The sequence below is a fragment of the Ochotona curzoniae genome, unplaced genomic scaffold (genome assembly GCF_017591425.1).
Source record: "Ochotona curzoniae isolate NIBS_2020 unplaced genomic scaffold, NIBS_Ocur_1.0 scaffold_3208, whole genome shotgun sequence".
Lineage (NCBI taxonomy): Eukaryota > Metazoa > Chordata > Mammalia > Lagomorpha > Ochotonidae > Ochotona > Ochotona curzoniae.
The window spans coordinates 2,369,075-2,395,089 of NW_024467106.1; the positions used below are offsets into that span (position 1 = coordinate 2,369,075).

General features: G+C 57.4%; 1 protein-coding gene across 2 annotated transcripts in view; it reads left to right on the forward strand.

The window, feature by feature from the left end:
• The window catches only part of AK8 (adenylate kinase 8), a 124,098-nt gene extending 98,921 nt beyond the window's left edge, over positions 1-25,177 (forward strand). For both annotated transcript variants that reach the window (XM_040963758.1, XM_040963759.1), the window contains 2 exons: positions 24,356-24,436; positions 24,940-25,177. In XM_040963758.1, coding sequence (XP_040819692.1) covers positions 24,356-24,436; positions 24,940-25,177 — 319 coding nt within the window. The remainder of the gene's footprint in view (positions 1-24,355; positions 24,437-24,939) is intronic.
• The last annotated feature ends 838 nt before the right edge of the window (positions 25,178-26,015 follow it).

The following is a 26,015-nucleotide window of genomic DNA, read 5'->3' on the forward strand; positions in this document are numbered from 1 at the left end:
TGGACCTCCAAATCCAAAAGGCCCCTGGATGTACTCTGTGAACCTGCTGGTTACGTAAAGGGGCGGACTGCAGCCCAGAGGGACACCCCTGCCCCCGCCCTGGGAGGGGGCCCTGCACTGGGGCCTCCCAGCCGCAGGCTGGCTTGTTTGTGCCTGTTGGTTTTGCATTTAGATGTCATCTCTTCCTCCCTTCTGGCACACAGGCAAGGGACCAGGCTGCCCACCCTGTGATGCCACCTGCACTAGGCACCACGGCCCCTCCCTGGTCTGCGCTGCCCTGGTGCACACTTTGCCCAGCTCTGGGAGAAGCTCCCCTCCCCTCAACCATAATTAGCCTTGTAAGACTAATGGAGGAAATCGTGTCTAATTACCCTGTTGAAGGGCCGATTATGCGATTAACATTCGAGGGCTATAAGCTAATGATGAGAAGAGCCACTCATTTGCATAGCATTAAGTTAATTGCGCCACAGACCAAGGGGCAGGGGAAGGGTGCTGGTGAGGGTGGCAGTTTCTGTTTTGGAAAGTGTGCGTGGGGGTCAGCGAGGAGTCACCTGACAACCTTCTTAATTAACAGCGATCCGGCCACTGGGCCCAACTGGGCGGAATGCGGCTGACGGCTCCAAAACTGGGCAGTGGGAGCCAAGGCCGCGGGGAGACAAGCTCCTGCTGGTCTCAAAAAGCCCTTCTGGAAAATCCTTGCTCTACAACCTCGCTGCAGGCCACCTGCGAGTGAGACCAGGGTGGAGTGCCCAGGCGTGTCCCAGAGGTGGCCTCTAACCTGCCGGGCCTGGGATACCATGGCTGGTTGCCCCCTGGTTTGGGGTTTAGCCCACCCCACTGTCGGGCAGTGTTTGCCACAGAATAGGGTAGCAAAGGCTCCTGGGGCACATCAGTTTAAGTTCCTTATTTCACTAGGGTGAAAAAATGGCTTCCAGAGAGGCCGAGGGCCTGGAGCTGAGGGTCACTGGCTGCAGAGAGGCCCCCACGCCCTGGGCAGCTGAGCTGTGCCTCATGTGGTAGCGGCCACAGCAGCCGCCCTGCTTCCCGGCCCCAGCATCTCCTGACCCTGTGTCCTGCATCCCCTGAGGGCTCAGGCTGGGCGGGGCTGGACTGCCCAGAAGCAGGTGTCCTGGTAGCCTCCAGGTGAGGTTTATGCTTGTTTGTTTATATTTTTTTTAAAGATTTATTTTTATTATTTTTTTATTGGAAAGGCAGATATACAGAGAGGAGAGACAGAGAGGAAGATCTCCCGTCCAATGATTCACTCCCCAAGTGAGTACAACGGGCCGATACTATGCCAATCCGAAGCCAGGAGCCTCTTCCGGGTCTCCCACGCGCGGGTGCAGATTCCCAAAGCTTTGGGCCGTCCTCGACTGCTTTCCCAGGCCTCAGGCAGGGAGCTGGAAGGGAAGCGGGGCTGCCGGGATTAGAACTGGCGCCCATATGGGATCCCGGGCGTGCAAGGCGAGGACCTTTAACCACTTGCGCCACCGCGCCGGGCTCTTGTTTGTTTATTTTTATATTCAGAGAGAAGGAGAGACAATAAAAAAGATCTTCTGTCCTCTGGTGCACTCCCCAAAGGGCCGCAACACCCAGAGCTGAGCTGATCCGAAGCCAGGAGCCAGGAGCCTCTTCCACCTCCAAGTGTCCCAGCTGTTCTGCTTCCCTTCCAGCTCCCTGCTTGTGGCCTGGGAAAGTGGCAGAGCCTTCTGGGAAAGGCTCCAAAGCCTTAAAACCCTACACCCTCACAGGAGACCTGGAAGAAGCTCCTGGCTCCTGGCTTTGGATTGGCTCAGATCTGGCCATTGTGGCCACTTGGGGAGTGAACCAGTGACGACAGAAGATCTTTCTCTCTCTCTCTGTAAATTTGCCTTTGCAATAAAAATAAATAAATCTTAAAAAGTTGAAAATGATCAAAATGCCAGGAACAACTTTATGACAATAAGTGTGGAAACAGACGAAATGGATATATTCACAATGTTTGGCCTATGTTGACTTAAGAAGGAACAATGCTGACACTGCTAAATACGTGGGCTCCTAAAGGTGGCAAGTCCCCGTTGCCCAGCACCCAGCGGGACCCGAAAGCGGACCTGGCCCAAGGCTGGGGGAGCAGACATTCCTGCTTAAACCAACAGGAAAGAACCAACACGGCAGCATATTCATTTTACCTTCTTTAATTCGAAAAACTAATCTTTTTCTTTGAAACGCAGAGGAAGAATGGCCCTCTATTTCACTGCCCAGATGCTCACCACAGCCAAGACTAGGCCAGGCCGAAGGCAGGAGCCAGGAGCTGGGCCCAAGTCGCCCAGGTCACCCAGGTGATCGCAGGGATGTGACCTTCTGCCTCCCCTGGTGTCCATCAGCAGAGAACTGGACCTGAACCGAGACCCTCTGGTCCCTGGAGGAGTAGCGCACACAGCATCCTAACATCTGTGCCAAACTCCTGTCTGTGTTACATCTAAGAAGACCAACTGCAGGGACCTGGCACATGATGGCCAAGAGGCTAAAGTCCTTGCTTTACAAGTGCCAGTTCCTGTCCCAGCAGCTCTACTTCCCATCCAGCTCCCTGCCTGTGTCCTGGGAAAGCAGTTGAGGACGGCCCAAAGCCTTGGGACCCTGCACCCACGTGGGAGACCTGGAAGAAGCTCCTGGCTCCTGGCTTCGGATTGGCTCAGCTCCAGCCGTTGCGCTCACTTGGGGAGTGAACCATCGAATGGAAGATCTTCCTCTCTGTCTCTCCTCCTGTCTGTATATCTGCCTTTCCAATAAAATAAATAAATATTAGAAAAAAAAGATTTAAAAAAATCAGCCACAGATGGGTAGCCATTGGGAAATGGGACATGGAAATAAATGCAGGGAAAACAAACAAACAAACGTTTAAGACCTTTGCCGAGGAAGTTAAACCCAAGTTGAAACACTTGCAAAGGCTCCGAAAAGGAAACGCACTTGTGCGTGGTTAGGCAGGTCGTGGAGACATGCCCCGGCCCAGGCTGATGCCGAGACCCGGTGAGGTTCCAAATCCTTTGGTGGGCGGGCATGAGCCAGGTGAAAGCAGGGAGCCAGGAGCCTCCTCTGGGTGACCCACACGGGTGCAGAGGCCCACGAACCAGACCGTCCTCCCGCGTGCAGTAACAGGGAGCTGGATGGGAAGTGCAGCATCCAAGAGTGGCACCTGCATCCGCCAGGGATGCCAGCATCGGGCAGCAACTCAGCTCATGGTGCCACAATGCAGTTCCCTCGAGATGCATTTGACCACCACTGAGACCCTGCAGGCAGCACTGGGTTTGTCACAGGCTCAGCAGCAGGACAGAAGCTAGCGGCAGGACACCTCTTGTGGCCAGAACTAAGCAGAGCCCTGCTTGAGTAGGACACATCTGGGTGTTTGGTCACCTCTGTGGCTGTACCCCTGCTGAAGGTGAGACCACGGAGCCTTCCTGGGGTCCAGCCTGCCCCGCTGTGGGATGTGGGCGCCTTAGCCCCGAGGCCAGCCGTCTGCTCCCACTTCTGTCCTCAGTGGGTGTGAGGCTCCTGACCCCGGTGGTGGAGATGAGATGGGGTGGCTCTGAGGACAAAGACTTTAAGATTTAGGGATGTGCCATGCTCCTTGCCACCATGTGAGCGATGCTCCTGGGGCTAGGATGGTGAGTGCCAGCTGCTCAAACTACTGACCCCTGCCGTCCTGTCTGGTGTCCACCATGCCTCTGCCTGGTGCCCGGGGAGCAGACAGGCCCTGGGGTCAGGAAGGAAAGTCCCAAAAAGGGTCATGCTCAATCGAGGCTTCTGTTCCCGCTGGCAGTGGGCACTTGGCAGTAGGCACTAGACCCAGGTCATGGCCAGCATCACCCAGGTGGAGCAGGGACACAGGGTGAGAGGCCCTGGGCATAGCCCTGGCAGGCCCATGAAACGGGCAGCGCCACTCCTGAGGGCTGTTCTCTTTCCTCACCTGGCATGCCAGGGCCCTGGCTTCTCCACCCCCACTGGCACACGCCGAGTGGGGTCCCAGGGGAGGAGCCGGGAGCCACTGTGCCCCCAGGCCTTGGACCTTTCCCTTCTGGGATGCTTGTGGATTCAAACGCCGGTGACTGGCTGCCCCTGGACAAACACAGGTTCAGATGGCATCTTCTCGGATGCCAACTGCCCCCTCCCCATTTCCTCTTATTCCTGCAACTGCTGTGACATAATAGAGACAAGTCCAGCATTGAACTGGGATGTGATGGGTCTGGAGTTGCGTATTTAATTTGCAGTGGGGAAAGAGTACTCATAAAATCTCCATCATGACAGAGAGGCCAATAAACATTCGAGAACATAAATATTTGTGTGGGAGGAGGTGAGAAAATGGCTCCGTGAACCATTTCGTTGTGGAGTCGTTAGCAGAGCAGAGGATATTGTACTGGCAGAAGTCTCCTGGTACCAATCTGGCGCGTTATAGATGGAGGCGCGGAAATGATCTTGAGCGAGACGTTTTATGGGTGTGTGGACGTTAATCTGAGAAGCACTGAACGTCGGCTACTTGCCCTTCAGATGTCAGGGACACAGGGCAGCTGGCTAGAGGTGGGGACACCGGCCTATCGCAGGAGAAGCCGAGAAGCCATCCATTGCACCTGCTGGAGGCACCACCAGCCACACAGAGCCCAGTGGGGCTCAGTTCAGAGGGCACTGGGGTCCCGTGTGGGAAGCCATGCAGGGCTGGGAAACACAGCAGGTACAGCCCAGGTGGTCCTGGGCATGTGACCTAGGGCAGGCTGTGTACCCCTCAGCCAAGAGGGCAGAGGAAGGCCACATCTGCCCTTGGGAGGCAGCGAGAAGTCAGCTGAGACGCACTCACCGAAGCTCCATTTAGAGCTCCGAAGACTGGGACATCTCAGTTTAACCAGGAAGATGCTGGGAACACTGGCATTTTGGGGAGAGGGACTGCCAAGGTTCGGCTTTGGGGTCTGACCCTGAGGCCCCTCCAGGAGCACCCAGCAGCTTCCTGGCCCAGACCCACACAGGGCAAAAATGCTTCTAGCTGTGGCCCTGGAATGTTCATCTCAGAATCTGGAGCCACTTTGCGGGCGGGGGATAACCCTTCACACACCAGGACGTTCCTCTCTGTTTCCAGTGAGAACGAAAGGAAAATGACGTTGAATGCCCCAAAATCTGGACAGGAAGAGCAGCGCAGAGGGCAAGAGGTGGGAAAAGGGTGGAGGCTGCAGAATAATCCTCTGTCCTCGGAAATCCTGGCCACCCGGAAGGTCACGGGTGTCAGGCAGCCAGCTCAGCCCTACTGTCATCCCCACACACGCACTCATGGGTTCTCCTGGTCGCTGAGTGCCCTCATGGCCTTCCAGCCAGTGTGAGCGGGTGGCAGGGGCATGGAGGGTGCTGGACCAGAGTCTCTCTCTTGGTGATCCTCGGAGTGCAGAGTAGTGAGACCCCCCTGGGGAGAAGGCAGCTGGGGGTGGTGATGCCAAGGCCCCCATGGTGTCCCGGCTTCCTGAGGCGCGGGAGCGTACAGGACCTGCTCCCTGTGTGACTTGGTCGGCTTGTGTCCCAGCATCCTGGGTGGCGGCCACTCAGGCTCCTGTTGGCTGCAGGAGGGTAGGTGCTGATGTCAGCTCGGGGGCATTGACAGGGCAGCTGTGAGGCTTCGGGGGCAAGGTCTGCTCCTGTGAGTGGCTGGAAGAAAGTGGAATCCGAGTGGAATGTGCCGGTCCATGTGAGCCAGGATGAGCGCCGCCGTGTGGGCTGCAGCCTTTGTGGGACAGTGCGCGTCAGTAGGCAGTAGTGGCAGTATGACCCGCCTCCATGGAAGTTTGGTGTGCAAGGGAAGAGAACCGCTCCATTATCGGGATATGGGAGAGGGATGACCAGAACCCGGGGCTGTCCCCTGCGTCCCTCAGGACCAGCACAGTCCTCTCCTGGGACAGTGAACACTGTGGGGTCAAGGCGCACTGGTCTGTGTGAACACTCCCTTCAATGGTGCTTGGTTTGTCTAAAGCCACTAGCCCGAGTCCATCGGTGCCCGAGTCCTTGTCCCTCAGGAAATGCGCACGTGGGGATATTGGCAGGATCGCTCGGCCCTCCCATTCATGAGCTCCATTTGCCCCGGCCACCCCCAAATGGGCCCATGATTGGAAACAAGGAGACTCAGTGGGCATGCCCGATGCCCCTGGACCCTTCCCAGTAGGAGCCCTGCTGAGGTTCAATGCCCACTGCCCACTACACCTTTCCCACAGGGTCGGGCACAGTCACCAGGGGGCCTGGTCATGGAACTGCAAGCTGGTGAGATTTCAGGACTGACCTGGGGTGACCTTGGGGGCCAGTGGCTGGGGAGGTATGCAATTCGGATGCAGAGGCGTGGGCTTGGAGCTGCAGCTACGGCGGCCGCGGGTCCCTGTGGCAAGAGAAGGACTCAGCCATCTGCCCACTTCACAGGTGTTGGCAGTGGCTGCTCCCTACCAGGCACGGCCCCAGGCCCCAGGGTTAGAATACGAGCAGGACCTTCTGTGGGGCGAGTGTCCCACCTACCAGTTGGACCCCAGCATCCTGCATCAGAGTCTGTGGGTTCAATTCCCAGATGCGACTCCTGTCTACAGCTGCCAGCTAATGCAGACGCTGGGAGGCGGCTGTGAGAGCTCCAGGGACTGGGTCCACTGCCCTGGGGGTGGAAGACCCGGATGGAGCCCAGCCCCGGCCACTGCCACAGGCACCTAGGGTGATAAAGCCAGTGGGTGGTAGCTCCCTATCTCTGTGTCCAACTCGGGGTCTCTTGGGCCGCCAATTAGTCCTAAGCACACCTTGGAAACCCTCCCCTTGGAATGAGGTTAGACATTAAGAGAACAAGCAAAGGAGAGATAGGCACCAACAAACTCTGGGGCCAGAACCAGGCTTCAGGGCGTGGTGGAGGAGGGCGCAGGGCAGGTGCAGAGCCAGTGAGAGAGGGGACTGGCCAGGAGGGAAAGTTAGGACCCCTGCTGGGGGGCAGGAAAGCCTGGCAGGCTCTGGGTTACGCATCTGGAGAACAGCGACTGGGGACAGATAGAACCCAGGACTCCCTGGGGGTCCTCACACAGCTGGCGCATTTGATGGAGAAGCTCCGTGTGGCTCCCTGCATTTGTGCCAGTGACCCTCTTGTGTTCCACCTCTCTGCCAGCTTTCTGAGGTGCCCTTGGCTTCGCTGCAGCAGCACTGTGAAAGACCGAGCTAAGCGGACGCACTTGCACCCCAAGCTGGAGGAAACGTTAGTGTGGTGGGCAGCATGTGCTCTCACTGCAGAAGGTTCTGGAAGCTAGAATGAACTAATAGGTTTTGTTGTGGAAAAACACGGAGGCCTGCATGGATTCCGCCGTGCCCCCCACCCACACAAACACGCATGTTCTCTTTGGAGTTCTCGCTGATTCTGCAGATGTAGTGTCTCCTACATCCACATCGTGGACCCATGGGTGACCCAAGGGCTTGCCCCTCCCATGCCCCACCCTCCTCACCCCGTCTCCAAGTGAGAGACGTAGATGAGGCTCCTGGGTCCTGGCTTCAGCCTGGCCTAGACATGGCTGGCGTGGCCACGTGGGGAGCGAACCTCCCCTTCCTGTCACTCTGCCTTTCAAGGAAATCCACTGCTGTTTTAAGAGTGTACCGTTCCAGAGGGGATGGGAGACGGCTCCCTGGCGGTGGAGGACGGGACGGAGTCAGCGCGTCTGCTGTGTGGGGCGCCCCAAGGACGCACTGTAAGCCTGTGGGGCACTTCCAGCAAGCGAGCAGAGCATGTGTGATGGTCTCCTGGGGGTGGGCGTGAGGATGCCCTCCTGTGGGTGACCCCAGAATGGCAAGGATCGGGGGAGTCAGGAACCAGGGACAAAGGAGGGTGTGAGGCACGACCCCGGGACCCAAGCTAAGCCCGGATTCAGCAAGGATTCAGTCATGTCCAGTTTATCTTGAAAATTTCATCGTTGGGGCCCAGCGCCATAGCTTAGTGGCTAAATCCTCACCTTGCATCAGCCAGGATCACATACAGGCCCCAGTATGTGTCCCGGCTGCTCCACTTCCCATCCAGCTCCCTGCTCGTAGCCTGGGAAAGCAGTCAAGGACAGCCCAAAGCCTTGGGAACCTGCACCCAAGTGGGAGACCTGGAAGAAGCTCCTGGCTCCTGGCTTCGGATTCACTCAGTTCTGGCCGCTGCATCTACTCGGGGAGTAAATCAGTGGACGGATCTTCCTCTGTGTCTCTCTTCCTCTCAGTATATCTGTCTTTCAAATTAAAAAGAAAATAAATCTAAACAAAACAAGCAGTATTCATCTTCAGCAGGAATGACAAGTGCCAGAGCAGGGCAGCAGTGGGTGCTTGACCCATATGGACGTGGCCAGAGCCCAGCTCTGTTCCCGACCAGCGCTGTGGCCTTGGGCAAGTCCCCTCTTCTCTCTGAGTTTCCATTTACTCCTCTAGATTTCTAAAAATAAATATATTTTTAAAATTTTTTAATTGAAAGTCAGAGTTACAAACAGAGAGACAAAGAGCGATCTTCCATCTACTGTTTGCTCCCCAGACGGTCTCAGTGGCCGAGCTGGGTGAGTCTGACGCCAGGAACCAGGAACTTTCTCCTGGTCTCCCACGCGGGTGCAGGTCCCAAGGCTTTGGGCTGTCCTCGACTGCTTTCCCAGGCCACAGGCAGGGAGCTGGATGGGAAGTGGAGCTGCCGGGACTTGAACTGACGCCCACCTGGGACCCCGGCACTACAGGCAGAGGATTACTTGCAACACCACCACAACTCGTCTTAATTCTGCTTCACTTTTTGGAGGTGCTAGGTGAGGAAGGGGAGAAGCTAAGACTCAGACCCAGGTGTTTGGATATGGAATACAAGCCTTTTCTTTAAAAAAAAAAAAACAAAAAAACTGTATTTATTTATTTGAAGGGCAGAATGACAGAGAGAGACAGGCAGAGAGAGAGATATCTTCCACCCACTGGTTCACTTCCTGAATGTTCAGAACAGCCATGGCTGGGTCAGGCCACTCCCAGGGGCCGGGAACTCCATGCAGGTCTCCCACACAGCCGGCAGGGTCCCCGCACTTGGGCCGTCACCCGCTGCCTCCCAGGTGCACTGGCCGGAAGCTGGAGCAGAAGCAAAGTAGCCTGGACTGGACACAGGCATCGCAGTACAGGGTCCGAGCATCTGAGCGGTGGTCCAACCCACTGCACTGCAGGGCCCTTCCGCTTGCTCATCTTTAAGATGACACCAGCTGTGGGACCCCAGTGGCACCCGTGACCTCCAAGGCCAGCCAGCAAACGTCCAGGCCAGGGAATCCACGGGTACAGGAAGCAGCTGTGGGCAGGTCCAGCGTCCCCTCTCGGGGTGATGGCAGCATGTAAGAGCCAGATAGGGCTGCAGTCAGACGACACCTGAGCACAATGAGGAAGAAATGACGGAAGAAGCCTCCTCAAGAAGCAAATGGGCAGTGGGGTAAGAGAGGTGCAGTGCCCGTGAGGCCGCTCCCCGCGGCTGGGGCGCACCTTCCCCAGGAGCTGGGCTGCAGCCGCCATCCGCCCCTAGTCCACATGGCTGATTCCCACCTGGAAAGCGGGGAGGACTGAGTCTGCTGGCGCCTGGGCATCCCCTTCCAAGCCTGGGGGCCCCGGGCTATGGCTTGGCCCCCTGGCCTGACCACAGAGAACTCGCCTTAACCAGGCCCGTGACCTGGCTCGCTCGCTAACCTCCACTAGCCCCACCTACTGCACCTCACACTGCAAGGAGCACGTGGTAGTTACACCTCCCTCGGAGAACCTTCCAGGAGAGAGTGCTTAGCCCGTAGCCCACCGCAGACGCTGGGGGCTGGAGCTGAGTAACAAGTCCCCTGCAGACTCCACTTGCCTTTGTCTAACCCTTGCTGGCCAGGGACGGCCTTTTCCCAGCACACCTGTCAGTCACTGAATCTCAGGGGGCCTGTGCACCTGCTTGCTTACAATGGGGATGGGCGGTAGTACTTCCTGCCTCAGTCCCCGCCCAACCTATGACTGCCACGTGTGGATGAATGTTGAATGAATAAGTAAATGAACCCAAACTGGTTTTCCCAAACCAGAGGTCTTGATTTGCACTCGGCCGTCCCCACAGCCTGACCCCGTCCCTCTGGCCCCAGGCACGTGGTGTGGGCTACACCAGAGAACCTGGTCCCCGGTTGTCAGTCGTCCTGTACGACTGAGCCTTTCGCTTAAAACCGATGCTCTTATTAAAGATACCCTGCTTTTGTGACTTTAGAATCAATGCTTTTACTCTGCCGTAATAGTACATTCTTACTGTAAAATGAGTAAGTAGTGCAGGCAGGGGTACGGTGAACACCCCCCGCCCAGCCCGCTCCCCAGACACCTGCTGCGGCCTGTTTGTGGCTGTCCACCACCTGCCACCTTCTCATGTCAAACACCCGCAGCCTCCAACCACACGCGCTTTTACAGAACTTTTTTTTTTTATCTTAAGCTTGTGTCTTGGTCTCTTCTTCAATTTCAACACCCTAGATGGAGCTGAGCGCCCCTCTCTTGATTGGTTCCCCAGGCGTCCACTGTGGCCAGGCCTGGGTTGCAGCTGGACGCAGGCGGTGAGGACCGCCCCCGTCATTCCCCGACATTCCCCCACCAGATGTGGGGGTCAGGAACCCGATGACTCGGGCTGCACCACGGCCTCCTGGGCTGTGCATTGGCAGCCAGCAGGGCGTCAGAGGCAGTCACACCGCAGAAGCTGATGTGGGGTGCGGGCGTCAGTCCCCTACTTACACACACATGTTGTGGACTTGTCTATGGAAGTCCCTCAGCTGTAATTCCTAACCTGGGCATAACCACAGGTCGTCCCTCACTGCCACCTGTGAGATGCCATCATGTCCCTGTAAATCAAGACCCTCTAACCTGGGGAGGCAGAGCCACATGGCCCAGCTACAGGCACCTGGGCAGTTCAAACAAAACCTAACTCCAGCATGGGGTGGTCCTGGAGGCCTGCTGAGCTTCTCTCCCCCAGGAGCTGGTGTGCTCAGCTGTACACACGCCTGTACTGGGTTTTCTTTCTTTCTTTTTTAAAGATTTATTTATGGGCCTGGCATGGTAATCTAGCAGCTAAAGTCCTCACCTTGCACACACCAGGATCCCATATGGGTGCCAGTTTGTGTCCTGACGGCCCTGTTTCCCATCCAGCTATCTACTTGTGGCCTGGGAAAGCAGTAGAGGACGGCCCAAAGCCTTGGGACCTTGCACCCACATGGAAGATCCGCTCCTGGCTCCTGGCTTTGGATCAGCTCAGCTCTGGCCATTGCGACCACTTGGGGAGTGAACCAGCAGACAGAAGATCTTTCTCTCTGTCTCTCCTCCTCTCTGTATATCTGACTTTCCAATAAAAATTTTAAAATCTTTCCAATAAAAATAAATAAATCTTTATAAAAAAGATTTACAGAGAAAGATCTTCTGTTTGCTAGTTTTGCTATAATAGCCAAAACTGAGCTAATCCAAAGCCAGGAGCCAGGAGCTTCTTCTGGGTCTCCCGTGCAGCTGCAGAGGCCCATGGGCACTTGGGCCAGCCTCCATTGCTTTCCCAGGCACATTAGCAAGGAGCTGGATCTGAAGTGGAGTAGCCAGGACCAGTGCCATATGGGATGCCAGTGCCTCAGGCAGAGACTTAGCTTACTGTGTCACGGCACTGGCCCGCAGGAGTCCCTTCCTAAATGTCCACAGCAGGGCTAAAGGTGGTTAACGGCAGGCCTGTGATTCATGTGTACACAGTTCATAGCAAAGCCAGAGAGGAGGGCGTGGAGCCATTTTTTGTTAAAGATTTATTTTATTTTTATTGGAAAGGCAGATATACAGAGGAGAGACAGAGAGGAAGATCTTCCATCCGATGATTCACTCCCCAAGTGAGCGCAACGGTCGATGCTATGCTGAAGCTGGGAACCTCTTCTGGGTCTCCCGCGGGTGCAGGGTCCCAAAGCTTTGGGGGGTCCTCGACTGCTTTCCCGGGCCACAGGCAGAGAGCTGGATGGGAAGCGGGGCTGCCGGGATTAGAACCGGCGCCCATATGGGATCCCGGGAGTGCAAGGCGAGGACCTTAACCACTGCGCCATTGTGCCGGGCCCAGCGTGGAGCCATTTTTAAGGTCAGCCTGGCTGCCTGCAGTTTGAAGGATCTGGAGAGTGCTGGGGGAAGCCTGCCCTGCTCTCGGCCGCACTGCCCAGCACCTGGGTCCCCTCCGTCCCTCTGGGAGAGCTGCGGATGGGCTGCCCATCTTTGCCAGGTGCTCGCTTGGTTCTGCTCTTCAAGCACACTCCTGGGAACAGGGGACGGAGCTTCAAGTTTGGGGCCCAGTTTGCCCCAAGCGGCTGCCTTGTTCCAGTGCATGAAGTGGAGCCCAGAGGAGACCCTTACTGGGGAAGCACCCCAGGGTGGGCTGCTTTTGGATGACCCACTGGAGCCCTGGGCTCTGGGCATTTGACACAGAGGCTGGAGACAAAACGGGGCAGGGAGGGCGCTCTGCACTCCTCCTCCCTCCCCAGATGCCCTGATAAAAAGGGCTCGGCAAGAATAGGTGTCCCCACGCACACAGCCCAACCAAAGGCGGTGACTTTCCGAAACTTTAATCAGCTAATGACCTGGGACATCGGACGCTGGGGGTTTGGGTTTCAGCTTGGGGCCGGTTGGAGCACTGCAACGACACCCAGGCCTGGCCCGGCCTCTCCACCTTACAGCCGCCAACAACCCAAGTCCTTGAGAACAATGAAATATGCAGGGCTATCTGTGACAGCCGTAAAAGGCGGGCAATTAGCGTGTAATCCGAGAGCGGGAGCTGGCCCTGGGCTGCCCGCGGTTCCCCATTAGTTAAATGCATTTTGTACGTCCTCATCCCATCAAATCAACTAACACTTCCTTTAATTGGTTCATGAATTATACAGCCGCCCCACATTAGAATTTAATCGCCTGTAAACAGTCGTAGGGCCCCGCAGTAAAGGGGACCGCGCTCATTAATTCGTTAATTTCAGCAGATGGAAGGGGAGCCCGGATGAACGGTGGCAGAACAGAGCGCCGTGGGCAATAGAAGAAGGAGGAAAAGGTGGGGGGCCGTTTAAGTTTTTTTAAGGGCTGTCAGAAACTCAATCTGTGGGCTGTCAGCAGCCGGGACGCCCCCGCCCCTTCATCCCGCAGCGGAGAAGTGACTGGCGGATTCATACCGAGGCTTGTCAAGCGTCCTTAAACATGAAGCCAGCGGGTAAACCGAGCCCGATGTAAATGAATTCTCGTCTGCCGGCCCCCCTTCCTCCGTCCCCATGAATATTTCATGGCGGGCAGCATAAATATTAATTGTAATAGCGCTGCACAGTGGTTATTATTTCTGTTTTATGACAAATATTCATAAAATATTCAGGACCCCTTTTCAGAACGTTTACGCACTTGATTGTGGAGCGTCCCAGTTTCCCGGGACCCTGTAAACATATTGGGGTTCTCTTGATGGACTTTCCCCCCTTAATTAATACCGCCGGCTGTTAATATTTCATGCAGTCTGAGTTTTGTTTTGTTTTGTCCCAGAAGTAGCGGTCTGTGTGAGGTGAGGGTGGGACGGCGCGCTGCCCACTGAGTCTGTGAAATGGGGCGTTCCTCCTGCCCTCGGGACGGTCTGACGGAAATGACCTCTCTGCCTTTTTATTTTGAGAACAATCTCTCTGTGTGTCTCTCTCTACTGCGTGCGCGCATGTCTGCTTTCTTAGCCCCGAGTTCTGGCGGCAACCCAGGTCCCTGTAATGAAATTCCTCAGAAGATGCCACTGCAATATTTATGCGAGGATTTAACATAATTTTGGAGTAATTAAAGAACGGGTTTGACAAACACGGCGGCAGATTCCTTGGGCCAGTGGCTGCAGTGGCGGAGGAAGAGGGGGTGCTGGGGAGGCAGAAGGGAGTTGGGGACCTGCACTGTCCACCTGATAATACAGTGAGCCCTGAGAGGCAGTGGGGTCCCCGGAGAGGCAGTCCCAGAGTGATCCCTTCCACCCTTGGGGTGTCCCTTACGTAATGGAGGCAGGGGGTAGGGGTGTGGCTGGATGGTCGTACCTGGAGGGAGGTGGCAGTGTCAGCCCAGCTTCTGCCCCAGCTCGCTTACACACACACATGCTAGACAGCCCCAGGGGCCACTGTCCCCCCCCCCTCCTCCTTACTCCAGGCTTTGGCAGTGAGCTGGCAGCCCTAGCAGGGGGAGCCATGCAGAGGGCACTGGCAGAATATCTCGGAGCCAGCCTAGAAGCAGGCCCTGACCCCGGGGCGGGACCACAGTTCCTCATGGGATCCTTGGAAGCAGGCTTCCATCCCAAAGTACCTGGCACGGAGGGGGCACCCAGTGTTGCCCTGAGGCCGATGGACAGCCATGGTGACGCTTGGCGGGAGGCTGAGGGTTAACACCGGAGCTGTCCCAAATGTCAGGCACCTGCAGATGGTGAGGTTCGTGGGGAGGGAGGGAGTTAAACCCACGGCTAACCTGCAGATGGCAGGACATGCCCAGGTGGGGGTCCCAGCAGCGGGCAGAGATGGTGCCAGGACGAGCTCACTAACTGCACCAGAAACAGGTGCTCTGTCCAGCATGTACTTCTTTGTTACCTGAAAGGCCCAGAGAGAGGAAGAGGGAGAGAGATCCTCTCCGTCAGCTGCTTCGCTCCCCAAGTGGCCATGACAGGGTCTGGCTGAGGCCAGGAGCCAGAAGCCTCGTCCAGAACTCCCATGTACTTAGGGGCCCAAGGACTCGGGCTATCTTGTGCTCCCTTCTGGGGAGGATCAGCAGGGAGTAGACTAGAAGTGGAGCACCAGAGACTTGAACCAGTGTCCAGTATGGATGCAGTCATCGCAGTTGGCAGCTTCACACACCACGCTACAACGCCAGCCCCAGACGTTTGGAGGAGAGTCGCAGGAGGCCTGCCTGGTCATGCTGTGTGGTCCAGTCCTCTGGGAGAGGTGCCGAGACCCCAACAGGAGTGCAAAGGGCTTCTTAAGGGGTGACACTGACCCCAAAGAGGAGCTGAGAAAAAATGGGAGGAGTGGCAGGCATGGATAATGACACAGACCTGAGCCAGTCCCCACACCTGTAGCTCAACTGGGGTACGGTGAAGAAAGTGTGGCCAGGCCTTGTCCTGCTGCTGTGCCCTGTCGCTGGCCAAGTGCAGCCCTGTGAGAGTGTGACCCTGGCTGACCAACCCAGGCTTAAAACACCCATCCAGCGATAAGCAATTAAACAGATGTATCCGTGCGGTGTGAACAGGCGGGGCCTGGGTACCCGTGACTGCACGCGGGGCCACGGGTGGGACGTGCCGGATGCTTGCACGCTCTGAGGGCTGCCTGCGCCTTTTGCTGCTGGAATCCTAAGCCACCTGGTGAACATGGGGAGCCACATCAACACGTGGGACCTCCTGTGTCTGTGTCCCCGGGGGACAACTCGCAGCAGGAAACCTGCTGGACTGAATGGCTGCTTGGAGCCAGGGTCAGGATGAGAGGGCCGCTCGTGGACACCACGTGTCTCAGAGGGTCCTCACGTGTGTTCACAGCGTGTCCTGTGATCGCTGGACACATGTGTGCTACGTGAACTGCACGGGGGGCTCACGCCACCTTCTCCTGGCACAGATCAGCTCGTCACCTTGGGGGACCTGGCGCAGCTTTCATCTGGTCGTCCTGTCATGTGGCGCCCAGTGGTCCTGCGGAGGGACACCAGGCCCCTGCTGTCTGCTTCTGAGGGCGATATGCTCAGGCAGCTGGAGGGACTGCGGACACACACCTGCCTCCCTTCTCTCCCAACAGCCATGTTACTACAGGTCACAGGATTGCATCCCCTGTTACGGCTGTGATCAGACTCCGCTGTCTTAGGTGACGCGGCTGTTCATTAGGGTTTATTCTATTTATTTGAAAGAGTTCAAGAGACAGAGGGAGAGATCTTTCATCCACTGATTCATTCCCCAAAAGACTGCAGTGGCCAAGGCAGGGTCAGGCTAGGGTCAGGAGCCAGGGGCTCCATCTGGGTCTCCCACGTGCGCAGCCAGGTCCCAGCAGCGGAGTCCTCAGATGCGTTCAGCTGGATTGGAAGTAGATCAGCAGTCCGACATGGGACGCTGGCGTCACAGGCAGTACCTTCCCGTGCTGTGCACGGTGCGAGCCCCGACAATGTTCTGAACTCAGATTTGGTGGTGGTCACACAGGCCCGTGGAGCTACTGGAAACTGTGGAGCTGTTCTGTACCCCTGAAGAGCTGACCGCCCTCAGACCTGGGCCTCACGCTCTCTTCACTGGCACCTGCTGGCGCCTTCTGGCATGGCTGGTGTCCCTAGGCAGCCAGGGAAATGTTTGCCAGCCCCAATCTGCCTCTGGAGCCTTAATTGGTTTCCACACGGGCACACTTCAGGATTGATACAGGTCACCACTGTCGGACAGGCGCAGAAGCCCAGCAACACTCTACCTGCAGGTGGAGTGGGCAGCTGCTGGCTGGTACCCAGCAGGCCAGCACCCCCAGGAGGGTGTGGGAGATGGACAGCTGGGGGAGCGAGTGCCCCTAATGCTGTGGCACAGGTGACCAAGAGGCGGGGCGTGGACACTGTAGATGCTTGGCGGCCCCTAACAGCAGCTGCAGGCATCCTGGGTGTGCCTGGGCATCAGAGCAATGCCCAGGAGTCTGTGTGCCTGGGCCGCCTTGTTGAGGTTCTCCTGGGCCTGCCCAGCCATAGCTGAGAGCCACAGGCTGCAGCTGGCACGGTTGGACTGGCCCCACAGCTGAGAGCCACAGGCTGCAGCTGGCATGGTTGGACTGGCCTTGCAGTGGCATGGCTCAGGGTGCTTGGGGACCCCCAGGAAAGGAGAAGGACAAGCCGTTGGAGTGAAAGGAGAGACCAGGACCCCCAGGGGCTTGCCCTGGACAGCACGCTCAGCTTCTGGGCGCCAGGGTGCAGGGGGTAGCCCACTCCCACCTTCCTATCTACTTCCCCCACCCGAAGCGCATGGCCCCAGAGCCGCTGGCCTCTGTCATAGTCTTGGCTCTCGATTTCTGAATGCGAGGGAGGAGCCCCACGTCCTCTGGCTTCCGTGCTGTGGGCCTGCGTGGGCGCTGGGATCCAGGGATTCCTGTCCTGCCGGGCCTGTATCCCAGCACAGGTGCAGCACAAGGCCTTCTGCACGCTGTAAAGTCAGGTTGGCAGCGTGGAGCTGCTGGTACGCAGCTGGCGTACATCAGGGGGTCCTCACCAAGCCCCTCCCCAGATGGAGTCAGACTGCTTTCCCAGACCAGCTGCAGAGGCTGGATGGGAAGGGGAGTAGCAGGGACTGGGACTGGATCTAGTATCACAGGCAGTGGCTTTAGCCGTTAGGCTGCGTGAGAGACCTGGAACTCCTTGCATGCTGAGGGCTGGCCCCTGGCCTCTTGGCCTCTCTGGCGCTAGCTGCTTCCTGACCCCAAGCCTGCAGTGTCCTGCGCTCGCTGGTGGGCCCTTTCGGCTGCTCCTCCAGCCGCTCTGCTCACTCCCAGGGTGGCCAGGATCTCCCAGGTGCTCTGAGCAGTGGGCTTCCGGGCATCCAGCCAAACTTCCATTTTTCCACTCCCTTTTTCTGCCTGAAACTCGTCTGCATTTGTCTTTTGGGGGGAACGTTTGCCCAGCTTCTTGGCTGGCAACACTTTGCAGTGTTTTCTCTGTGCTTGCAGGGCGGGGGCAGGCCGAGCAGTGCATCCTGGAGGAGGTGTCCTTCGGTGAGCACCCAGGTCTGTGACCCCCGCCCTGGTCTGCTCCCTCTGCCCGGTGCTAGGAGTGCCTGTAGTTTACGATTAGTGACAGAGGGAGTGTTCTGCCTGCCCCAGAGGGTCTATAGACACAGCCCGCCCGGAGTCGCCAACTAGCAATTAGGCACAGTTTTCAGCAAGAAGCGGCCAGCATGAGCCTCCCTCTGAACTTGGAAGGATTGGGACCCGGGCAGCAGTCGGGGAGGCCACAGCCACCACCTGAGGGCAGACAGCCAGGGAGTTTTAAAATGAGGCAGAAACACTTGGCCTTGAGTCTTCCAACACCAAACTCCTGCAAGTGCAAAAAATACACTCAGTGAACTCAGAAATTCCAGTCAGGGCCTTACCCACCCTCTAGGGAGGCCTCGTGTTGGCACACACACACGGGAGGGTGGAGTGTCCTCTGCCTGTGCTTCTGCCGCTGAAGACAGCCGCCAGGAGAAGCGGGCAGCTGAACCCTTCCAACCGTGCCCCCCCAAAGCTGATGGGGGTGTTTCAGGTGCTGGAGCTGGGCCTCCCCTGATGTCACAGCAGTCCCCTCCAGGGGCCACAGCCACTGGCTCATTCCCGCACACAGGGAGACCTGAATCCATTCAAAGTCAGGTGTTAGAGCTGTGAGGAGGAGCGGCTGGGACTGTCAGAAGGTGGGCCCTCGTGGGACGCCCCTGGGCTGCCGCGAGGAAGGAGTAACACCGCACACGCTCTCTCGCGTCCACTTCCTGTGCGTGCCCCTGCTCCCTCACACACACCTGCCACTGTCCTACAGCCACCGTGCGCCTTTGCCAGGCCCAGCAGAAGCTGGCGCTGCGCCCTTGGCTGGAGAACCAACAGCTAAATAACCCTCTTTTTTCTTTTTTAACATTTAGTTATTTATATTGGAAAGTCAGACTTACAGAGAGGAAGGACAGAGAAAAAGATCTTCCATCCGCTGTTCACTTCCCAAGTGGCCGCAACGGCCGGAGCTGGGCTGATCCAAAGCCAGGAGCCAGGAGCCAGGAGCTTCCTCCAGGTCTCCCCCGTGGGTACAGGATCCCAAGGCTTTGGGCCGTCCTCGACTGTTATCCCAGGCCATAAGCAGGGAGCTGGATGGGAAATGGAGCAGCTGGGATATGAATCAGCACCTATATGGGATTCCAGTACATTCAAGGTGAGGACTTCAGCCATTAGGCTATTGTGTTGGGTCCCGCTCTTTTTTAAATGACATGCCCAACCCCTGGCATTCTGTTATAGTAACAGCAAACAGACTAATAATGCAGGTACTCCCAGAGTTCCTGGAAAACAACCTGTAAATTCATTTTGATGTCAAAAAACAGTTATGAAATCCATGCGTGGTGCTATCCACACCCAGGAACTTGTGGGTCTTCCATGTGGGTCCCCCACGTGGTGCATCTGGGTCCCCCATTTGGGTTCAGGGCCCGAGGACTTGGGCTATTCTCCACTGCTTTCCCTGGTGCACTGCAGGGATCTGAGTCAGAAGTGGAGCAGCCGGGATACAAACTGGTGCCCCTGTGGGCTGCAGGCCTTGCTGCACTAGGGCACAGGTCCCACCCAGGAGCTGTCTGCGGGCTGCTCTGCGGGACCACTGCATGTGGACTCATTTTCATCGTTGATTCTGGTTTTCTCTGCATGAGCCGCACACCTTGCCCTCCCAGCCCCGGCCGAGTCGGCCCGACAGCCCCCTTCCCCTCCTCCCACAGGTCCATTTCATCTCTCTTTTCAACCAGCTCTCTTCCCCAACTTGACCCATTCTGCTGTCCTGCGGGAGTCTTCTCTCTACCTTTAGACCACAGGAGTCCTTGTGCTGACAGTCTGTAAACTCCAGGCAGGCCAGTGCTGCAGTGTAGTGAGCAAACCCACCACCTCTGATGCCAGCATTCCATACAGGTGCTAGTTCAAGTCCTAGCTGCTCCAGTTTGGGTCCAACTCCCTGCTAAGGCACCAGAGAAAACAGCAGAGGACAGCCTGAGTTCTTGGGTCCCTGTACCCACGTGGGAGACCCGGCTTGGGCTTGACCCAGCCCTGGCCATGTGGCCATCCGGGAAGCAAGACCTCTCTGTGCTCCTCCCTTTTTTTTTCTGTAACTCTGCCTTTCAGATAAAGTGAATCATAAATAAATAAATAAATAGTGAATAAATAATGTGACACCCTCCTCCCCCCGCCCCCCAAAGAGGGAAGATACGCAAAGGATTAGATCAAGAGGCCACCCAGAGGGTGGAGCGACCAGCAGCTGCCACAAACATGACATAAGGAGTCATTTGTGTCTGTCCTGGTTTGCTTCCCAGATGTCCACAGTGGCCAGAGCTGAGCTGAGCTGGTCAGTTTCTCATGTGGGTGCAGGCTCCCAGGGCTTTGGGCCGTCCTCCACTGCTTTCCCAGGCCACAGGCAGGGAGCTGGACGGGAAGTGGGGCAGCCGGGATTAGAACCGGCGCCCATATGGGAAGCCCGTGCTATAGGCGGTAGAGCAGCGTGTTGAACCGCTGCACTGGCCCTTCATATTCCATTTTCTTAACACCTTCTGATCAAAATTGTTTTTTTAATTAAGACTTTAACATTTAATAGACTTTTTAAAATTTTAATAGACTTTTAATAAAGTTCAGCCTAATTTTTTTTCATAGGTTATGATTTGGATGTCATTTCTAGGGAAATCTTTCAGAGTCACAAAAGATTCTCAGCGCTTAGTGAGTTCGTTGCCATGCCTGTGGGCGGTTTTTACGCCCTTGGGTTCAATGTATGCGTGGCGTGAGGGAGCAGTCAAAGTTCCTCTCGCCGTGCTCGTTTGGCACAGGAGGCCTGTCAGTCGTGCCAGCGTCATCGGAAAATGGCGTTCCTCTTGCCCGCGAGCGGCCAGTCAGCCCCGCTGCCCGGCAAGCAGCCGTGTTTGTGGGCACTGCATTCTGTTCCTGCGACGTTCTAATCTGCCCTTTCACCATCAGTCTTAAAAATCAATTCAACCTTTTTTTTTTTTAATTGCCTTAGTTATTCGAATTCCTTTTCCTTTCCATATAAAGTTTAGGATTAACTTGGGCAGGGTCTTCAGGGGACCTTGCTGAAAGCTAGACTGGAACCACCTTGAGTCTGCAGCCCTATGAGGGCTTGTGCGATGCCGCGTCTCCGGCCCGCACGCTGCCCTGGCACGTGTAGGCACAGCCTTCCTGAGCTCCCGCATGGCTCCCTGGTTCTCACCCCAGGGGTGCTCCTGCCGCTTTACTCACCCTCTGCCCGAGAGCTTCATTTTCGCCCTGGAGTAAATGTTCCCTCTTAATTTTGGCTTCCAGCTTTTTATCACCCGTGTCCAGAAAGTGCATTTTTACCTTTTCTTTAGAGTTCTCATAAAAAAAAAAAATCTTTATTTGGGAGGTGGAGTTGCAGTGAGAGAGAAAGGCATGGAGAGAGAGCTCCCCAAATGGCTGCCAAGGTCAGGGCTGCGTCAAGTAGAACTCAGGAGCTGGGATTCCATCTGGGTCTTTCACGTGCCGGACAGGGAGCCAAGCACTTGAGCTCTCTTCTGCTGTGTGCTGGGCCCATCAGCAGGGAGCCGGACCTGCAGTGGGGCAGCCAGGTCTCAAGCCAGCACCTGTAGGGGGCGCTGGCACTGCAGGCAAGCGGCCTCACCCACTATGCCCCCCATTCAGGTACTATTTTTGTGACTATGCGGGACCCCATTTCCCCACCCCCCATCCACACCTGTCATTTCCTGGGTGTTTTTTTTTTTTTAAAGATCTTTTTATTTATTTGAAAGGCAATGTTACAGAGAAGAGAGCCAAGAATAGGGAGATGTCCCATCCATTGGTTCACTCCCCAAATAGCCTGTGTGGCTGGGGATAGGCCAGACAGAAACCAGGTGCCAGGAGCCTCCTCTGGGTGTCCCACATGGGTGCAGGATCCAAGCATTTGACCATCCTCTGCTGCTCTCCCAGGACTCAAGCAGGGACCTGGATAGAAAGTAGAATAGCCAGGAGTCAAACTAGTGCCCCTATGGGATGCTGGCATCACAGGCCAAGGATCAGCCCACCGCAGCACATTGCCGGCCCCAGGGTTCTTTTCTTCAGTCTTCAGTGGCTCTTTATTCCTGTACTGTGCTGTGCCTGGGGTTTGCTGCAGTGGAGGCTGTAGGAGGGACGGGGCAAGGGCTGGCCGTCACAGAGGCGACAGGGGGCCAGGGCCAGGGGGAGGTCGTGCTCTCGACCCCGGAGAGTAGTAGGGTAGCAGCCAGACCCAGAGCGGGAAGCCTCCCTGGCTCCCACACAGGGCCGGGGCAGGACATCTGAGGAAGGCCCGGGGTGCCAGCTGTCCCCAAGGCTGGGGCAGACACTGAGCCCTTCGCCTCACCGTGACTCAGTTTCCTGTCTTGAACACTAAGTCAGGGGAGCCAGCTGTGGTTCCCAGCTGGACCGCGTGCTGTAATCCCTGTGGGAGGCTTTGAAGTCCCTGCTAGCCCCACCCCAGGGCAGGCCCCTGTCCCCAAGGTCCCCTGCTGCCCCTGAGCAGCTGACCCACAGGCAGCGTGCCCCGCCCCCAGCTCCCGGCTCCGGCACCCTGGGGAGGAGGCAGGGGAGGCTGGATTTCTGGATTTCAGGCGAGCTGATCGAACATCAGGCAGGTCTCAGAAACACGGGCGAGTAGCCCTCCCCTGCCTCGTTGAGCCTGCAACCCACCCTGGGTCTCGTTAGAATGCCCTCTCCAACCCAGCAGGCAGGCAGCTAACGAGCTCCCAGGCCTCCCACACGCAGTAGCCAGGGACCAGGGGCTCCCCAGACCCCCTCTGCCTCCTCTCCTGAGGCACCCTCAAGGCTGTGCCCGCACCCCACCCACAGCGCCCACAGCAGGTGCGTGGAGATCATGGGGGGGGGCGGCGTCCACCCAGACAGCTCAGCTTAGAGGCTCCTCCCCTCACTGCTTTCTGTCCTGGCTGTGTTGTTATAAATAAATGGCAGAAAACACAACGCCAAGAGGGGCTGGAGCAGAGGCTGAGAGCCCAGCGCCCTCCCTGGGCTTCCCGTGGGCTGCCAGCTGGCTGTCCTGGCCAGGCTTTCGCCAGGGGCATGTTTCAAACATTGGCATGGTCCTGATGCCTCTGCTGTCTCCAGCCTGTCCCAAGCCACCCCGATGCATGGCGAAGGCAGCCCAGATCCCTCGGGTGGGTCTGGGCCTGTGGGTTTGTAAAGCAGCTTTCTGGACCTGCTGCTTTTGGTGGTGGTGGGGTGGGGCAGTGTTAGTGGCTGGAGTAACACTGTCAGTGGCCGCCAGCTCCAGCACTGCTGTGGACCCTCGGGGCTGTGTGGAGCTGCTGCAGCACCTGCACCACCGTGTGTGTAAGTTCTGTGTAAGAGGGTGTTCCGTGCATGTGTGCTCCTCCGGTGCGTGCTCCCATGCACACTCAAGCATGTGCTCCCTGCCTTGTGTGCTCCCACACGTGCGCGCATCCCCCCCCCCCGGGGCTGTCCCTCTGCTGCTCCTCGGGAATGGACATCAGTCTTGGGAACAGGTGTGGGGAGGCCCCGTTCAGTGGGTCTGTTGTCAGGGCTGTGGCTGTCACTGCGGCATGAACTGCTCCTCGTCCTCGGAGGCTCGCTGTGTGAAGGAGCCACGTGACAAACCAGAAAGCAGGCCATGCAATATCAGGATTCTTTCGGTTGTTTTGAATGTTTATTCATTTTTTTTTGAAAGGCAGTTACAGAAAGAGGAGAGACAGAGAGGAAGATCTTCCGTCCGATGATTCACTTCCCAGGTGGCTACAATAGCCAGGAGCATGGAGTGTTCCCTGGGTCTCCCACGTGGGTGCAGGGTCCCAAGGCTTTGGGCTGTTCACTGCTTTCCCAGGCCACAAGCAGGGAGTTGGAAGGGAAATGGAGCAGCCAGGACTTGAACCAGGTACCTGTATGGAACGCTGGAACTGTAGGCAGTAGCCACAGTACCAACCTCAGGGATTATTATTATTATTATTTAAACAAAGCATTACCAAGTTGGTTTATTCTTAAGGATTTATTTATTTATTCACTTACCAAGAAACCACATCCCCGTTTCCTGGTTCATTCCCCCAGTGCCTGCAATGGTGGAGGTTGGATTAGGCAAAGCCAGGAGCCAGGAACTCCTCGGGGGTGGCAGGGTCCTGGGCACTCAGTCTTCTGCTGCTTTGCCAGGTTCAATAGCAAGGAGCCACTAGGCAAATCTCCAACGCCGAGGAGCTGGTCCCAGCCCCATCTTTCAGTGGAGGGAGCTGAATCTGAGGGAGGTGGTCAGTGGCTCGGCAGGTCCAGGCAGGAATGAGACCTTGACACAGCCTGGGGACTCCTGCAAGGATAAAACATGCCACCTTGCCCACCCAGAGAGGTGCCAGCAGTGGTCAGTGAGCAGCAGTGCAGGCACACATGTGGCCAGAGCCACAGGCGAGGCAGGTGCCGAGGGGCCGGCCCTGGCAGCTCAGGGCTCTAGAGGCGTCTCTGGCTGGCTGGGCCGTGGCTCTGGGAGAGGTGGCTAGGGACTGGGGACGCCTTGACCTGGACTAGGAGGGGTGAGTGAAGGAGAGGCCTTGGCATGGCTTCTGTATGCCCAGGGAGGATGAGGTGGGGGTGCTGCAGAGCCAGAGCATGGAGACAGTGGGCTTGTTCCTGCCCTCCCTCCCCAGGGTGTTCTTCCTGAACGTGCCCTTGGACTCGGTCATGGAGCGGCTGACGCTGAGGAGGACGGACCCTGTCACGGGAGACAGGTGGGTGCTGGGCTCCCGGCCAATGCCCTGGCATGGGGTCAGCACAGCACCGCGACCAAGGACAGCAGGCTGCAGAACCGGGCTCCCCTAGCTGGCTTTGAGGGTCCATGACTGGTCACCTCTTTTGCTTGTAACAGGAAGTGAATATCCAAGGCTGTACTGGCACCCCTGGGGACATGGGTACCTCACCCTGCAGTCACTGCCTTCGACCAGCCTGCGCCGAGCAGTGTCCCTTGGGCCAGGGGGATGTGTGTCTCAGACCTTGGTGTCGCTGTGCATACCCTTCCGCATGGGACCCAAGTGCCCTCAAACCCCCTCTTCCCGGTCTGGCTAGGATCCCAGGGAGGGCAGGCAGGCAGGAAGCCCCGGGTCTCTCTAACATGACCCGGCACAGGGACAGGCCTCAGGCCCCTGCCTCCAGCTCCAGCGGCAGTGACGGGCCAAGGGCCTGGCAGCCATCTCCCCTGCTGGCTGCGCTGAGTGGGTGCCCGCCCCTCCCGCAGGTACCACCTCCTGTACAAGCCCCCACCCACGCAGGAGATCCAGGAGCGCCTGTTGCAGAACCCCAGGGACCAAGAGGAGCGGGTCAAGTTCAAGATGGACCTGTTCTACCGCAACTCGGCAGAGCTTGAGCAGTTCTACTCGCAGGCCATCACCCTCAACGGCGACCAGGACCCTTACACCGTCTTCGAGTACATTGAGAGTGGCATCATTAACCCCTTGCCCAAGAAAGGCCCTTGAGGGGGCTCGCCCTCCCTTACCCCAGCCTCCACCCCGCCCCGACCTTCTGCAAACTGCCCCAAGCCCAATAAAGAGCTCCTAGCAGGCAGCTATAAGACAGCCAGGTTTCGGGGGAGCCTGGGAAAGGGGAGGCAGGGGAGCCACATGCCTCAGCCGGGTTCCTGGAGGCAAACACGGCCACGGCCACAGCATGGCCATGCTTCAGGTCCTCAGAGCCACTTTTCTCTCACAGCCTGCACAGGGCTGGTTTGGGGGATTGGCCAAGGTGGGGCGCAGCAAGCTCAGAGCCTGGCACACAGGAGCTGGCCTCTCACTGGACCCAGCTGTCAGAATATACGCCCCCAGTGGAACTCTCCAGAAAGGCGGACAGGTGTCTGCGGCTGGTGTCTCTGGTGAGCCCAGCCGTTTCCATAGAAGAGGAACCCGGGCAAGCTGGAGCCAGTGTGGAACAGGGCCCTGCAGGGCACACGAGGCCAGGAAGAGGCCTCTGGAGTGGGTGTGGGCACACCCAGGGGTGCCGTGCCATCTAAGCCCGGTGGGGCAGCGGCTCCTCCTCCACAGCCACGCCCATCCCATAGTCAAGAGTGGGGCAGCAGGAGCACCCTGAGGTCACACAGGGTCAGTGACTCCTGGATCCCGAAGCAGGTGCCCTCTGCCCACGGGATCCCCCTGGCCAGGCCCACCCGGGGTCCCCTCTCAGCATGACGCCTGGCCCTGTCTCTCTGGTGTCCCGTATCACAGTGGGGACCACCAAGGACCCTCCCTGGAGCCCAGAGCACTGAACGGAGTGCTGCTCTTCAGCAAGGGCGACGGGGATCACACTTCAGGCTGTCACACC